The following is a 17695-nucleotide window of genomic DNA, read 5'->3' as shown; positions in this document are numbered from 1 at the left end:
GGCAACAGGCTTGGTTTTATTTATTTACCTTTTAATATGAGTTCTGGTGACCAAACTCAGCAAGAACTTCACCTACTGAGCTGTATCACTGGTCCCCTCTCCCCTTTCTTTTTCTTTTTCTTTTTTTTTTTTCTTTTTAGATTTTCCAAGACATATCCCTATGCTACCAGGCCCAGATAAAGTAAAAATTACAACAAGAACAACAACAACTTCTTCTTCTTCTTCTTCTTCTTCTTCTTCTTCTTCTTCTTCTTCTTCTTCTTCTTCTTCTTCTTCTTCTTCTTCTTCTTCTTCTTCTTCTTCTTCTTTTCCGAGACAGGGTTTCTCTTTGTAGCCCTGGCTGTCCTGGAACTTACTCTGTAGACCAGGCTGGCCCCAAACTCAGAAATCCACCTGGGATTAAAGGCATGCACCACCACTGCCTGGCAACAACTTTTATTATTATTATTATTATTATTATTATTATTATTATTATTATTATTATTATTGGTGCTAAGGAGAGAATCCAGGGAATTGGCAAGGACTTCAGCTCTGATTACATCACTCCCACCCCATCTGAATTTTTGAAGCAGGGTCTGACTATGTAGCCTTGGCTATCCTGGAACTCACTATGTAGACCAGGCTGGCCTCACACTTGTAGAGATCCACTTGCCTCTGCCCCAATGCTGTAATTAAAGGCTGTGGTGGGGAACTCACAAGAGAAGACTGCTCAGACATGGTTTAAGCCAATAGAAAAATCTTTGTTTGTTTGTTTGTTTGGTTTTTTGAGACAGGGTTTCTCTGTAGAAAAATCTTTATTAGCTGGCCAGCGACTATACCAGGTGATTGGATCCTGGTGTGCACCGAGCCTTTTCTCCAGGTGAGTTTTTAAGCACTAAAACCATGTTGTGAGTTGACGTACGGTTAAAAGAACAGTTGACCAGAAGCAGAATTGATGTTGAGAATTTCCCAGAACTATGTGGACTGTGCTGGATTAGACCCTTGTTTTAGTTTTGGCAGATAGTGCTGTTTATGTGCTAAGTTTTGCAGCCTAGAGAGTACTTCCAACATGGAGTCAGTATGCTAAGGGCTAGGGCCCTGTTACAAGGCCAATGACAGCTATGCCCGACCCTTTCTACCTTACTTCTTCAACACTTTGCACACAAGCGGGCGTGCACACACACACGCACACACACACACACGAGATGTACAACTGTTGTTTTAAAATGGCACACACTATTCTTTTGCTTTCATTTTTCAGCTTCTGTCCTTTCCCAAATCTTGATATTTAAAAAGTTTTTATTTACTTAGTTTGTGTGTGTGTGTGTGTGTGTGTGTGTGTGTGTGTGTGTTTGGAGGTCAGAAGACAACTGGTGGGAACTGGTTTTCCTTCCGACTTACGGATCCTGGACATCAAACTAATGTAATCAAGTTTTACAATAAGCCACTTTACGGTCGGAGCCATCTCATTGGCCTCTATGAATCTCAAGAAGACCCCGAGTTTCTGATCCTCCTGCCTCAGCTTCCTTAGGGCTGGGAAGAAAGGTGTGCACCTCCAAGCCCAGCATTCCACGCATTTACTAGCTTTACTATGCTGGAATTCTCTGAGCGGTGTTCATCTGCCCAGCCCAGCATCGGCGGCCAGAATTCGGCCGCAAGTGCCCACGCCACCGGGAGTTGCCCTAGCAACTGCCTGCGCTCTCAGCTCATAGAGATGACGCCAGTATCCTGCGCCAGGACTGCGCCCGCCCATGCGGCGGCCATTGGCTGGCTGGAAGATGGACGCAGACACGGTCCAATGGATAGCGCCGATCTTCTGAGGGCGGGACGGCGCGGAACCTGCGGAGCTGGTGGTGGAGGCGCGTGTCAGAGGTGTGCGAGAGTGGGAGCTTCAGGTGCGTGCTCACCCAGCGCTGGCGGGGAAGTGGGTAGCAGCCGCCTGGGGGGACGGCGTCCTGGGCCCAGCTGTAGGTCTCTGCCCAGCCCTCCCGTGGATCTCCAGAGATCCATTCAGCCACCCACCTACCCATTCACCCAGCCAGCCGGACACCCACCCATCCATTCATCCACACCCCTCATCCACCCACACACCCATACACTCAACAGTCCTTCCGTGTATCCCATTCTTACAAGTTAGTTGTGTGGTAGTACATAGCTTTGGTCTCAGTATCCTGGAGGCTGAGGCTGAAAAATAGCTGCTAGCTCAGATCCAGCCATGTCTTCCAAATAAGACTCTTCTTTTAAAAAGATTCTTTGAGTTCCTTTTATGTATTGGTGTCACACAAGGCTCTGGAACGAAACTGAGGACAGAATAGGAATCCCAGATCTAGGGAGTCCAGTTTTAGACTGGAGAAGATCTCTTATTAGTGGTCTTAGGTACTACAGAGGCAACATTAGGGAGTGTGTTTCCTTTGAGTTGTTGAGGCATAGTCTTTCTGGTTTCTGCTGCTGCAGTGTGTAGCCCAGGCCTATTCTCTGGTCTCTGCTTCCCATTTCACCATAGGAGAGGCAAGATTACAAAGTCATAGACTGCATCCAGCTTTCTATGTAAATCTCTGGAATCAAACTCATATTGTCAAGATTTTACAGCAAGTGCTTTTACCCACTGAGAACCCCTAGCCGTTTCTCTTCTTATTTTGTTGCTGCATGAAACAGTATCTCTGGTTTTCATTTCCTAAAGGATTAGTGAAGTTGGGCATCTTTTCATGTTCTTCAGTGTCTGCTCAGGCTCAGTGGCAAGTACCTCTTTACCTGCTGAGCCATATTGCTGCCTCCCCTCCCCCACCAATTCTTTTGTCTGTTTTTTGTTTTGTTTTTCGAGAGAAGTTTTCTCTGTATAACAAGCTTTGGCTGTCCTAGACTCCCTTTGTAGACCAGGCTGGCTTTGAACTCACAGAGGTCCGTCTTCCCACCTCTGCTTCTTGAGCTCTAGGATTAAAGGTGTACACCACCACACCTGGCACCCAAATTCTTTTATCATGTTATTGCCAGAGTTCTCTGGTGGTGGGGATGCATACCTTTAATCCCTGGCACTGTTCGCTGCGCGAAGCTTTTAAATTTTGTTTTATCATTTTCATTAATTTTTAAAAATTGCTAATTCAGTGTGTTTGTGTATATGTGTAAAACTGAGTGTATGCGTGTATAATGGCATGTGTGTGTAGGATCTCATGGAGGTCAGAAGAGGCATCAGATCTCCTGGAACTGGAGTTCTAGTGGGTAAGAGCACTTGCCACACAAGCTTGATGACTTGAGTTCGATTCCTGGGACTTACATAAACAGCTGGATGCAGTGGAGTGAATCTGTAATCTTGCCTCTCCTCTGGTGAGATTCAAGGTGGAACTAGGAGAGTTCTAGGCAGCTGTAAGCCACCATGTGGATCCTGGGAACAACCCAGGTCCTCTGCAAGAGTAGAAAGTGTTCCAAACCTCTGAGCCATCTCTCCAGCACCTTTATATTCTATTTCTAATTGTGTTTATGTGTGTCTGGAGGTGTTGGATCTGGGCTAGGAGTTGCAGTCAATTTTGAGCTGCCTGATATGGGTGTTGGGAACTGAACTTGGGTCTTCTGCAAAAGCTTGTAACCACTGAGCCTCTCTCCAGCCCAAGGACAGAAGTTTTTAGTTATGAGGTAGTCCAGTTTATTTTTCCTTAGACTATCTAGTTATTGGTATTTTATCTGAGAGACCATAGTGTTCTCTAGGGCCATGAGGGTTCATCCCTGGAAATTCTAACAATCTTAGGCTGGCTTGTTGAATCCAGTTTTGCATGCCTGTTAATCCCAACTCTCAGGAGGCAGAAGCAGGTGGATATGTGAGTTCAAAGTCAGCCTGGTCTATGTTGTGAGACCCTGTCTTAAAAAACTGAAGTGTGTTAGGCTTGGCTCTTTTACATGTGGGGCTTGGTCCACCCTGCGCTGGTTCTGAGGTTCATACTCACTTCCCTTCATGGCTCTTCAGCTGTCCCCCAGCTGTTAGTGGATAGATTGCTCTTTGAATCGTCATGGCACCCTTGTTGAAAGTCACCTGACCGCAAACAAACGCAGATGCTCGCTAGAACAAGCATTCATTGCTTCAGTCTTGAATTGCTGTCTCTTAGAACCTTGTAACATAGAACCATCTTTTTCTTCTTTTTTGCAAATAGACTTCCTGATTAACTTTTTAATGCTAACTTCCAGGGTGAGCGCAGGCCTCGCTTCTCTCCTAAGCGGTGTGTAAATATTTGCTGAACTTTCCTTACTTCTCTAACGAGGTAATTGGCTGGCGTCACCACCCCTATTTTCAGTGTCCCTGTGTCAACATTCTCTCCTTCTTTTAAGATTTCTTATTACATTGCTAATTGAAATTTGTAGCCTCTGGCTTCAAATATTCTTTTTTTTTTTTTTTTTTTTTTTTTTTTTAATGGAGGAGGCTTAATTAAAAAAATAGAGAGAGCTTGGAGTTTTCTGATTCTAGAATAGTATAATATAATTTCTGTGTGCGGCCGTCACCAGTGACTGTCCAAATGGGACAGGGATGCCCGGCCACCTGGGCTACAGGGCTGCAGGTTCACCGCATCACACACGAGGGTTATATGACTGCAGATGTATTCTCTGGGGTGTTCACGACTTCTAAATCTCCCCCATCCTTCCCACTATGCTGATCTTCCTCCTTTTCCTTTCTTTCCTTTTCTTTTTTTGTACTAGGGATTGAATCTGTGACCTTTCTTTCTACCATTAGGTAGAAAGATCTCCAGCCTTATAATCATTTTCTGCTTTGTTTTGTTTGTTTTTAAATTCTCACTTTTGAGTTCCAGGCTGGTCTTGAACATCTTATGCTCTTCCTGCTTCTGCCTCCTAAGTGCTGGGATTACAGATGTGTGCCATCTTGTGCAGAGAGACAGTAGTTTAGGATGTGCTGTGTAGTTTAGGATGGCCTGGAGCTAGTGACAATCCTGCTTCAGCCTCTCAGTGGCACTTAGTGTGACTTAGCCTAGATTTGGAGATGATGGAACTGCCCCCTAATATGTACTAAATAAGGAATATGCAGATTTCTACTTTTGGAACCTGATGACAGTCAGTAAAGATGTCATTGTGGTTAATCTTTTTTTTTTTTTTTTTTTTTTTTTTTTTGAGATAGGGTCTCTCTACAATATTTGCTGTCCTCGAACTCCCTATGTAGACCAGGCTAGCCCCGAACATCCAGAGATCCGCCTGTCTCAGCCTCCCAAGTGCTGGGGTTAGAAGAGTGTGCCACTGTGTCTGGCTATCACTCTCTTTCTTCCCGTGCAGTGTTGCTCCTCAGTTAGAAGTACAGCCTCAGGTACGGTGGCCCAGGCCTGTCGGCCCTAGTGGAAGCTGTAGGCTCACAAGTTCAAGTCCCACTTGGGCTGAAGAGTAAGCTCAAGAGGCCAGCCTGAGTCATTTAGTAAAACCTTGTTTTAAAATCAAGGAAAAAGAAAAATTTAGATATCCATATTAAAGGGGACCTCTTGGAAGACAGTGGCCATTGCTGGATCCACAGCAGCATATGCTTTGATCTTCTTTTAATGTTATAAGTTTGGTGTGTGTGTGTGTTCATGCATGTGTGCACGTGTGTGCAGGAACATGTGAGTGCATGTGTGCAGAGGACCATCAGGAATCTATCACTCTCCATTTTATTTTATTTTATTTCTTTTTTGGTTTTTCGAGACAGGGTTTCTCTGTGTAGTCCTGGCTGTCCTGATACTCACTCTGTAGACCAGGGTGGCCTCGAACTCAGAAATCCGCCTGCCTCTGCCTCCCAAGTGCTGGGATTAAAGGCGTGTGCCACCACTGCCCGGCTCCTTCTTATTTTTTGAGACATAGTCTTTCACTAATCCTAGAGCTCAACAGTTCTGCTAGGCTGCCTGGCCAGTGAGCTCAAGAGATGCCTCTGTCTCCACACTCCCTTTCCCGGCTTTGCAGGTGGGCATCACCAGCTGATTTTTCTTCCCCCATGGATTCTGGGGCTCAAGTCCTCCTGGTTGTACAGGAAGCATTTTATCAGCAGCCATTGTCTGGTTAGCTTACTTTCTTTAAAGCTCCGTTGTGTTATAATGAGAGAGCGCTGTCTCCACTCTGACAACACAGCCATTTGTGGGACAGGGCCTCTTCCTCCCTGCCGGTGATCAGCCTGCACCGTCTCTTCCAGGATGGCAAAACATAAGAGAAAAGGTCTGGAAGGGACAGGAAAGGAGAGTAAAAAGCAGAAGACAACACCGGCAGAGGAGACGCCGAGGGCATCTGAAGCTAGGCCAGGCCAGGAGGCGGCCGGCCCCATGGTAAGTGGCTTTCGAGGAGCGTCACACATGGCTTGCTTGGTGCTACCTGAAGTGTTATGAGACAGGAACGTGGCTGCTGCGTGGCTGCCCGTGTTTCTTGTGGACTGTAATGGGCCAGCCTGGCCAGGGAAGAGTCTGGGGTCTGGAGCTGTATTCTCTGAAAGCTTTTCTCTTTGATGTGTGCCTGGGGTGTGGCCCAGGAACCTATGTCTAAAAAACTCAAGTCTAGAGGCCAGGCCATGGCTCAGTAGTAGAGCATTGCCTGGTACATGGGAGGCCTGCCTTTTGACCCAGCACCAGTAAACAAACAAAGCCCTTCATGCTTTATGGAAAAAAAAATTAATCATGTTTATTTACTCATGTATGTATGTATCCTTGTACCTTATGCTACTGGTCTGGTGGTCAATACATGTCTAGAGGGAGTCAGATTTCTCCTTCCACACTGTGGGTTCCAGGGATCAAACTCAGGTTATCAGGCTTGGTAGCACTCACCTTTATCCATGAGCCATCTTACTGGCCCAAATGATAGATTTTAGTACTCACTGAGAGAGGATATGAACGATGCTAACTATTGTTTGGATTTGTTTTTCACCCTATTTAACATGTATCTGCCATGTATATGCAGTATTCAGATACATTTAAATGTAAAATTTTTTTTTTTTACATTTATTTATGTATGCATCGTGTGCCTTCATGGTGTGTGTTAAAGTCAGAGGACAACTCACAGAATTCAGTTCTTTCCTTCCACTGATGTGGGATTGAACTCAAGCCATCAGGCTTAACAGCAAGCTCCTTTACATGCTGGACCGTATCATTGGCCACAGATGCATTTACATTTTAACATTTAAAATCTTTTTGTTACCTTCGAAGTTCTAGGTATTAAACTCTTTCATTGATAGTCAGTCACCTTTAATATCAGCTGCTTACAGCCCTCTAGACACCATCAGATACTAAGATTCCAGATTTATTAGTTAATAAATAAACCCTGCTCAGACGCACACATGATCCCATGGCTGGGCCTTGTGGGACCTTTTGCTCTCTCATTATGTAGCTCAGACAGGCCTCAAGTTTGCAAACCCACTGCATCCTCCTGAGTGCTGGGATTATAGGTGTGGGATATTACACCTGGCCAGGCGTTTTCTATTCCACCGTGTGGGGGGATGGAACCCAGGGCCTTTTCTGTGCTTAGCAACGGATCAACTGCATAGCCCCATCTCAGCCTCCCAGCCCTCCTCAGGTTGTCCACACACTTGCAGGGAACATGGTGTTCGAGAGGAACCACCTGTGCATTGTTCCCACCCCCACCCCCCCCAAACCAGGCATATGTTAGTCAAGTCTTTCTTATGCTACATCTTAGTCTGGTTGGGAGCCTGGAGTTTGCAGGGGAGCTACAGGCTATGTTTGCTTTTCTGGCTATAGGTGTCTGGAGGCAGGAGCTCTGGGCTGTCCCCTGAGGCCTGGGTGCACTGCCTTCCTCCATGCCAGGGACGTTCTGGTGGCCTGGGCAGGGCACTGAGCACCTGAGGTCGGCAGCCACATTCCTGCTGAGTGGAAGCAAGAGAAAAGGCTAGGTGCAGTCCCTGGCTGGCAGGCAGCCTTTCTCTGTGGCCACTGTGACTTAGGACTGTAGCTTGGGGACTCAGGTCCTTAGGTCCCCTTCTTGTATTTCTGAAAGCCAGTCCTGCATACAGAATGAGGCCTTTCTCTGCTTAAGAATGCTGATCTCTGTGGACAAAAACATTTCTTCCTTTGGCTCTCATGGGAAATTGTAAGAAGGATTTGTCAGGCATATTTTCTTTTAGAGGAAAAATAGGGAGAGCCAAGCCTAATCATTCAAGAAGGATGAGCAGTAAGGCCTGCAGTCGGCAATCCCAGCACCTGGGAACTCGTGGAAAAGTACTATGCTAGTCCAATCCTGGCTCCCTGTGGCTCTAAATGAACTTTGGGACTGTGCAGCAGGGAAGAGGCCTTTGTCCCTACTTGGGCCACTCCATTGTCCTCCCAGAAGTGTCAGTGTGGGGAACTCCCAGGGCCTGCACAGCCATTTCCCACAGCTCAGTGCTCTGCCTGCGCCAGGACCGCCCAAGTGTCCCCAAGTGCTGGGAACTTCATTGCCCCTTGGGGAGTGGTTTCCATGGAACCCAAGTTCCACTTGGGGCTCTGAGATCTGTGGAGCTGCTGCCTGCTTAGACCATGGCCCTCTGGGTCCTGGTGCTGAGGCCTGGAGTGTGTGGGTGCTTTGCCCGAGTCCCTACTTGCATGGTGCCCTAAATCCAAGGCCCTGGAGGAGTGGGTGGTTTGTGATATCCCTGCATAGGGAGAGAGTTAAAACACTCCACCAGACTAGTTCCAGTTTCATGGCTGCTGGTCTGAGAAGGCCCTGGCCCTGCTGCCTCCCTCGTCCTGGAGTTCACAGTAATTCCTTACTCTTAGTGATGCTCTGGACCACAGGCATCTTTGTCTGCTGAAGGAAGCCCTTCCTGGAGCTGAGGCCCCAACCTCTGCCTTAGTCCTTCCAGACTTTTTAAAGCAGAAGATGTGGATGAAGCTATAGGAAGTGCTTGTGCTGATAGGACAAGGAAAGGACTGATAGAACTCAGGCTGGGCTTCCCTGGCACCTGTTTGAGGTGGGGCAAGCCGGAAGGTGGCTGTGTTTCTGACGATACCTCCTTGTCTCTCTGCAATCACACTGTGAATGCTGGTGAAGGCTGGTGGCTAGAGGTCAGATGTGGACAGCAGACTGTCCCACACCAGGACTGGTCAGGCTGGATGAAGAGACAGTCACCCTGTCCCACACCAGGACTGGTCAGGCTGGATGAAGAGACAGTCACCCTGTCCCACACCAGGACTGGTCAGGCTGGATGAAGAGACAGTCACCCTGTCCCACACCAGGACTGGTCAGGCTGCATGTTTTGTTGTTCGTTTTGCTCTTTTGAGAACTTGCTGTGGTTAGGGCTAAGATGATGGTGCAGTACTCGCTTTGCAGTCGTGAGTGGAGCCAGCTGGAGGGGTCTCAGCTGAGCTGTTTCTTCTGCTAATAAAGACTTAAACGTCAGGGAAAACCTTAGACATAGCAGGGCAGCCGCAGGCAACAGACTCTATCACACGTGATGAAAGTGGAACACCCCACAAAGATTATGTGAACAGTCAACCCGTGACATCTAGGTCCCCAGGGGCACCTTTCTCATCCATGGTGGGTCTTCCCTGATGGGGCTCAGGCTGCATGGAAGCCATCAGAGCTGCTGGCTTGGTCGCTAGACTGTGCCTTAGAAAGTCACATACATCATCTGGGCATTCAGCCTGTGGTTTCTTGGGAAGCCATCCAGAAGGACTTGGGAACTTTATGTCCTGGAGTCTGCCCAAATTCCTCCCAGACATGCTAAGACAGTGACTGTCCGGCCTAGGTTTTGTCTTTACTCCTTGGGGGTAAGTAGTGCTGGTCTTTCTAACAGTGCCTGGGAACCATATCACTTGTCTAAGGATAGACAGTGGTCAGAAGCTGAGTACTGCCACTAACCTTTGGACTAACGGTTAGAGTCTTATTCATCGATCTCCACACCAGGCTGTGTGGGCTCCTCTGGGCCTTGCTGTGGAAAGTCTTGTTTCTCTGCTCTGCTCCCTGGCTTCACTGTCCTCTGTATTTGTTTTGTCCTCAGTGGCTACAGGTGTCTGCTCTGCGTGGTCCCCACACATCTGTTTAATTGGGTACTGGGTTTGGACCTTTGGCCCATTTCTAGATTAGGTCTTGGGGACGTGCTGTGGGCATCACCGTGAGTCTCACTGCATGTCATCTCTCCAGGAGATTCCAGCACTAGGGTTGTTGTGTCATGTTGTGGTGGTGTGTCTGGGAACCTGTGACAGAGTATCTGCACCGTGTACCTAGCAGGAGGACTGGGGAGGGGCATGATCTCTTTGAGTGGCAGCCCTTGCTATAAGTGTTTTAACTTATAGCCCCTCCTGTAGGCATGCTCTTGTCTTACTGGCTGACTGTTTATTTTGTTGTTTCAATCTCTTGTGTTAGCTTCCCTGTTGCTGGGATTATGGGCATGAGCCACCGGGGCTGGCTGTGTATGAGGTTGTTGGTGCTCACTTGAGAAGCACAGCTCTATTTGAAGGACTCCATCTGGCTTGGGTTATAGAATGCTTGCTTAGTGTGCATAAAGCTCTGGGTTTCATCCCTATCATGGCACAAACCAAACGTGGTGTAACCCTGTAATCCCGACAGATCCCAGTAGGTGGAGGCAGGACTATCAGAGGCCCAAGGCAATCCTTAGCTACGAAGCAAGTTGGAAGCCACCCTGTGTTACCTGAGAATCTGTCTCCACGGGTGAGCCCCCTAAGAAGTATCCAGACCCTAAGTAATCATCCCTAAACACATACATATATGAGTGACACTAAATGGACCCAGCGGAATGTACTTATATATACATACATGTGTATCTCTGTGAGCATGTGTGACAGTAATAAAGGTCATGAAGTTGAGAGGGAGGGGGATACAAGGTGAGGAGCTGGGGCCAGGAATGTGTGGGGTGAGAGTGATGTAAGTATAGTACTCATGTATGAAATTCTGGAAAAATAATGACAAATACTAAAAGTAAAAGCAAATAAAAATAACCTATAAGCAGTCACACACACAGTACAAAAAATCAGAAAATTCCAAAGAAGGAAAAAAAAAATCAAAACTCTACTCGAGAAATTCAAAGCAAAAGCAACAAAGAAGTGTGTGCATTTCTCATTGAGATTTACGTAGTATTTTATGAACATCCGTCTTTCCAGTCACTGTCCATTCATAAATTATCTTTGGCTAAATGTCTGCTCAGCTTTTACTTTTTTATTTATTTATTTTTTTTAAAATAATGGAATCCATTTTTAATTTTATTTTGTATAGTATTAGGGGTTGAACCTAGGGTATTGTGTATGCTCATGATGCACTCTGTGGTGAACCTGGCCCCCAGCTCCTCACTGGGGCATTCTATGCTCTCCCACCTACCTGCTCTACCCACTATGGCTGCATCTGTCCAGTGCCTGTGCCCTCCAGCCTGCACCCAGCTGTGCTGAGTGCTAGTGCCGGCAGCGCGTCCTGCCTTATAGCATCCCTGGATCCTTAACTGTGGACAGCCCAGTGTGGCTCAGTAGCAGGAACAGTCTTGCTACATCTCTCCCAGCTCGACAGGACTGACCACTGGCCTGTGGTGGGAAGGAATGAGAGCTGTGTGTCACTGCAGAGGCCTCACTGGGAGATGTGGGGTCTGAGTGGGGCTTCAAGCAGTGTCACAGGAGCTTCTGTGTCTGCATGGATGGCACTGAACACCAAGAGGGTGCTGCACTCCTGAGATCAGACACACCTCCTTAGCCCACAGGAGACAAGCTGCCATCCAGGGCCTGTGGATCACCAGCCTCTTCTGTCTCTAGGGAGGCTACTGCTGACCGATCTGGTGGCAGCTCCTGGGTTAAGTGAATACAAACCAAGTTAAAGGAATCCTGCCTGGAAACCCCAGCGGAGCTTAGCACAGTGTTTGAATTCTGGTGGATGCCAAGGACAGGCGTGTGCGGCATGTCATAGATTAATGATGTCTGGGGCCTGCAAGGAAACCAGTGTCTGTGTAGCCTGTCTGCCATTGCCTTCACACCGTGGAGCTGGCCCAACCCAGGATAACTTGGGTCATTGCCCATGGGCAGTAGTGACGGTTGAAAACTGTGTAACTCCTGTGTTGGGACACGCCATGCCTCCCTGGCAGTGACACTGCCAGGTGGGGTGAAAGGGCAGGGAGGATGGTGCCACCAGAGGCTCACCTGCCTTTCTCTAAAAGAGATTTTTTTTTTTTTTCAAATTCTGGTAGATTCTTAGGAAGTTGCAAAACTTCACAGAAGGTGGCCCCAAGCCCCCTTCACCCGGTTTCCTACTGTGACAGATAGTGCCCTGTGTCGGGGCCCACAGTGATGAAACCTGAGGGACTGGGAAGCCTGCAGAGCTTGCTCAGGTACAGGGACATGTGCTGTGTTTGTGTGAGTGTGCTCCTGTGCAGTCTGAGTGCACATGCTGACCCCCATAGCCACTAGACAAGATACAGCTGACCCCTCAGCCCTCACCCATGTACAGAGCCAAGGGCTTCTGTGGTCCTTGCTTTCGTCACTAAAACTGACGTAAGTGTTTGTGATTGTGGGTTTTTGTTTCTGTGGGTTAGTGCCAGGGTGCAGTTGCTGGGTGGTACACGCAAGTGCATTTAGTTCTTAATATAGTATATTCTCACCAGTGGCTGTGTGATTTCCCCATGACCCATGAACAAATCCGATGGATTTGTGCCTGCAACATCTCCCTTTTTTCTCTTTCTGCTATTTGGATCATGGAGGTTTTGTCTGTTTGTTTGTTTTTTTAAAGATGGGGACTTGCTGGCCTAGAATTCAGAATTCTTCCTACCCTGCCTCCCGAGTGTTGGGGTCAAAGGCATGCACCTCCAGACATGGTTTATATGGTACTGGCAAGGGACCTCAGGACCCTGAGCATGCTAGGCAGCCATCTTACCAACCAGGCCACATCCCCATTCCTGTGTTAAAGTTTAATGTACCTTGTCTCAGAAACCTATGTGTCATCTTTATCTCTTTCTCCTGGAGCTTTTTGGGATGGCCACCGGGCTACCCCACTAGTCCCACTTGGAGCAAGTAGGTAGGTACTTCACTGGCCTCTGCCCAAGCTCAGGCACCAGCCTGGGGTCAGGTCTGTGGAGGAACTGGTGACCGGCTGGCTGTTCTCACTGCCATGGAAGCCTGCCTTCTCACTCCGCTCCAAAGAAAACAGGACCCACTCCCCATCCCCGAGGCAAGGTGGTTGTGTTCCTGATGTATCCGCTGCTCGAGTGCGTCTGCCTTGGTCAGCCGGGGTGATGTTTCTGTGCTGGGCTTCCTCATGCCTGATAAAGAATAACTCAGCCAAGGTAATTGGAAAATGTTTGTTGTTTTTCCTGAGTTGCACACGATCGATATTAAACAAAACAAAAAAAAAAAGAGCAAGTAGAGAAATAATGCTGAGGAATGGCCAGGGCCGCCTCTGCCTCCCTGAGGCGCTGTGGTGCCTTCACATACTGTGTGTGGGGAGCGCGAGCCACACACCAGCCTGGGCACTGTGCGTGTGCATATATCAGTATTCCTGTTTTCCAGTTACAGGGGAATCTATCCCATTTCCCTCCTCCCTTTCTTCCTTCTCTCTATTTTATTATTATTATTATTTTTTTTTTTTTGAGATAGGATCTCACTGGCTGGGTTGGAACTTGGTATGTAGATCAGGCTGACCTCGAACTCACAGAGGTCCACCTGACCCTGCCTCTTGAGTGCTAGGATCACAGAGGCATGTGCATTACCAGACCCAGATTTATTTTCTCTTTTAGCTGTCTGTGTGTGCATGCTCGTGTATGTGAGCGCTCGTGTGTGTGCACATAGGTGTGTGTGCACGTCGAGTATGGAGGTTGATACTGGGTATCTGTGTGTGAGCACTCGTGTGTGTGCACATAGGTGTGTGTGCACGTCGAGTATGGAGGTTGATACTGGGTGTCTTCCTCGATCATACTTCATCTTATTTTTGAGACAGGATCGCTCACTGAACCCAGGGCTTGCTGACTGGCTGGACTTGCTGGCCAGCAAATCCTAGCTCTCCTTCTCCACATACCCAGTGCTAGGCCTGTAGGCCCATGCACAGCCATGCTTTTTTTTTTTTTTTTTTTTTAACTTGATTGCTTGGGATCCAAACACAGCTACCCATTCTTGTAGCACAGGTGCTTTACCAGCTAAGACATCTTCCCAGGCCCCTTCCTCACAGTTTTATTCTTTAGCCCAGGCTGGCCTGTCTCCATTTCCTGAGTGAAGGGACTGCAGATGTCCAGTGTCAGTCTTGTCTTTGGAGTGTGTATTACAAGATGCAGGTGTGCCCTGGCTACAGCCCAGCCCACTGCTCTCTTGTGGGGCATCCAGCAGTCTATTACTTTAAAAACAAATGTGGATCACAGAATTCTAGCTTCTTTCTGGCCTGGGGATATTCAAGACTTAAAGTGGACGTGGGATTCCAGAGCTAATAGCAGCTTTCGGTACATCGCCCAGGTTTGTCCCATCTTCACTAAGTGGAAAGGCCAATTGAGACATTTTGTGTGGGCCAGGGAAATCCATAGAGCCCCACAGCAGAAAGACACATTCCATGTCAGGAAGGGAACCATCTTGTAAGCCAGCAGACGAGAGAAGAGGAGGTAAGGTTGGTGAATCACATAGAAATCCTGGGAGTTAAGTACAATTATGGAATCAGAAATGAACAGAGTGAGATCAAAGGCAAAACACGGCCAGAGAGAGCATGAGAATGTGGCGTGCAGGTGGGCGGAATTGACTTGACCTGTGAGAGGGGAGTGAGGAGGAGAGGGGAGCCGCAGGTAGAGGGGAAAGGTGGAGTAAGGGAGCGACTTGTCCAACAGGGCAGGGCCCAAGACGCAATGGCTTCATAATAAATGCACAAGTGAGGTTTGAGGGATTTGTGAAAGACTGTCAGATATCCAGACTGAATGGAGTGCGCTCACATGGCACACACTGAAGGGTTAGCAATGTCACAAGGATGACGTTGGATTGCAGAGGTGGCTTAGTTGGTCCAATGTTTGCCACATAAACCATGAGGGACGGAGCCCCAGCCTCCAGGGTCGGTGCACACAGCTGGGAACATGAGGGAGATGAGAAGGTTCAGAAGGTAGAGGCCCTTGTCCTGCCAGCCTGGCAACCCAGTTTGATCTCAGATCTCACATAAAGATGGAAGGAGGAAACTGGTTCAGCAGAATTGTCCTGTGACCATCACACACTCTATATGGCTTGTGCACCCCTCCCCCGCCATACAGAAAATAAAATAAGAAAGTTTATCCTAGAAGTTCCAGGCAGGGGAATTTGGCCAGCAAGGAATATGAAAGAGAGAGAGAGGCTCATCCCAGGTGTTCTGTGGCTCCTGGGCCCAGTCACTGTCCTGCTCTGGGGCTGGACCCCTGCCCCCTAGAAGAAAAGTATGTGTGTTGGGTCCAGCTTTTGAATGTAGGAGGTGCTGATGGGAAAAGGCTGCACTCTGCTTTCAGGGCAGGTGAGGAGATGCTCTCATCTTGTGGGATCAAATAGAGGGAAAGTGTTGAAGGTAAGGTTATGGCTCTAATTAGGCAGTCTGTGCAGTGGGGAACGAGGACCAACCCCGTGATGAGCATGGTTCCTAGAAGTTTTGGGTCTCTAGGAGCTAGGACTGATAAAGTGGGTTTTCCATGTCCTGAAGCCAGACAAAAAGAGATGAAAAACAAAATCATTGTGTCTTTTCCCCTCAAGAAGTCCACAGATCATTCTGTGGAAAGAGAATGATGTCAGAGGCCTTGGCATGGGGCAGAACTTGCTCCTTCACTGGGCAGTGCTGGTGAAGTAACTGTTGAAAAAGCCTGTCCTGCCTGGGGTGATTCTTCAAGAGGGCCTGCTGCAGTTCGCTATGAAGGAAATAGATCTAGGCATCTCTCTCTCTCTCTCTCTCTCTCTCTCTCTCTCTCTCTCTCTCTGTGTGTGTGTATCTTTTTTGAGACAGATTTTCTTGTTCACTACTATGTATACCTGTCTGGCCATCTGGTCCTCAAGCTTCTCAAGTTCTCTTGCCTCTGCTTCCCATCTCACTGTAGGCATGCGGGCATTGCCAGTGTGTGCTGTTATGGCTAGCTTCTTATGTATGTTCTAGAGATCCAGACTCAGGTCCTTCTACCTCCTCGGCAAGTACTTTACCTGCTGACCCTGTTTTCATTTTGTTTGTGTGACAGTCTCACATAGCCAAGGCTGACCTAGAACTCCTGATCCTTGTCCTATCTTTTCCTAGAACCCCCGCTGAATGTCTGTTTGTGTTGGGTAGGTCAGGGGTCTCTGGGAGCTCCGTCCCGTGGACTGTCCAGGTTCTCCTCATCCAGTTTCTTCAGTGCTGAAGCATGGTACCTGGGGCCTGGTGATGCTTAGACACTCCACCAACTGAGCCCAGTTCCAGCGCAATGACATTCTTAAATTTTTTCAAAACAAAGCTTCTCCACCCCTTTTAAAAATAAAACGAGCCCATTGAAAAATACTAAAAACATGGAAAAGTTTGGCAAGAAAAATGTTTGTATGTTTTATCATTTTTGTCATTTTTTTCTTAGGCGTGGCTAGCCTCAGGCTTCACACTGAGGATTGTCACAGTGACATTGTCTGTGACCAGAGCACAGCTGATCACACTTTTAGAACTGGAATCTATGTCTCTATCCCTATCCCTGTGTGGATATATGTATGTATGTATGTACGTATGTATATATGTATGTATATACATATGTATGTATGCATGCATGTATGTATGTACTTACGTACATATATGTATGTATATACATATGTATGCATGCATGCATTATGTATGATTGATTGATCGATCAATTTATATCTATCTGGAGAGTTGTATACTGCCATGTGGTGCTGGTACTTGAACCTGTGCCCTCTTGGCTGCTGAGCTGTCTCTCTCTCCAACCCTTGAACTCTGTTGTTTTTTAGGCTGAGGGTGGGAATTAGTTTCTTCTCTCAACTTGTTCACAAAATACCTGACAAGAGCAACTTAAGGGAGGAAGGGCTTATTTGAATCCAAGGGAACAGTCCATCACAGTGGGGGAGACTGTGTGATGGCTGGTCACATTAGATACACAGCAAGCAGAGATTAGTGCCAGTGCCAAGTTAGAATTTTCCGTTTTATTCAGTCCAGAACCCCCATCCATGGGAATGTGCTGCCCCCGTTCAGTTTGTGTCTGCCTTTCTCAAGTTTCTCTAGAAACTCTCCTCAGAGTTGTAGTTAGAGGCTCAACTTCTAGATGATTCTGTATGCCATCAAGTTGACAATCAAGATAAGATTAACTGCCAAAACAAGTGATTGAGGTGACATCTAGACACCTGAGCCAGCAGCCTGTCCTGAAATGTCATGTTTGCAGACGCACAGGTGCAACACATCCTGGTTCTGAGGCAGCCTGGGTGGCCTGGGCCAGTGGCTTCAGCTTTCATTCAGGGAAACTGTCTACAGTTGGGTGGCATCCTGGCCCAGGTTTCCGATCCAGCCTGTACTTTGGAGGCTTGCTGTACGTCTTGGCTTTGAGTGGGTGTGTCATGGTGTTACTGTTTTAAAGGTCTGTTGGACACTTGCTGGGTTTTGTTTCTGCTTTCCTGTGGAATCCACACCCTATCCTTGCAGTTCACTTTGCAAGGTGCCCAGACCCCCTTTGTGATGAGCCCATGCTCTCCCAGGTCTTGTCTCCATGCTGGGATGGGCGTCTTGTGTCATAGCTGTGCAGCACTTTTCCGCCATAGATTGTACATACTGTAGAGTAGAAAGTGTCCTGGGGCTGGCCCGCTGGGTGGGTTCATCTTCTTGATGGCTCCGAAGCTTCCCAGGTCAGGGT

The 17695-nt window shown here is 47.7% G+C and overlaps 1 protein-coding gene across 1 annotated transcript in view; it reads left to right on the top strand.

Annotated features, from left to right (window-relative positions):
• The first annotated feature begins 1739 nt into the window (after positions 1-1739).
• The window catches only part of Chlsn (cholesin), a 106043-nt gene continuing 90087 nt past the window's right edge, over positions 1740-17695 (top strand). The window contains exons 1-2 of the mRNA XM_076923471.1: positions 1740-1874; positions 6125-6254. Coding sequence (XP_076779586.1) covers positions 6126-6254 — 129 coding nt within the window. The 5' untranslated portion in view covers positions 1740-1874; position 6125. The remainder of the gene's footprint in view (positions 1875-6124; positions 6255-17695) is intronic.

This window comes from Arvicanthis niloticus, chromosome 24 (genome assembly GCF_011762505.2).
Source record: "Arvicanthis niloticus isolate mArvNil1 chromosome 24, mArvNil1.pat.X, whole genome shotgun sequence".
Lineage (NCBI taxonomy): Eukaryota > Metazoa > Chordata > Mammalia > Rodentia > Muridae > Arvicanthis > Arvicanthis niloticus.
This window is presented reverse-complemented; position numbering and strand designations above follow the sequence as displayed.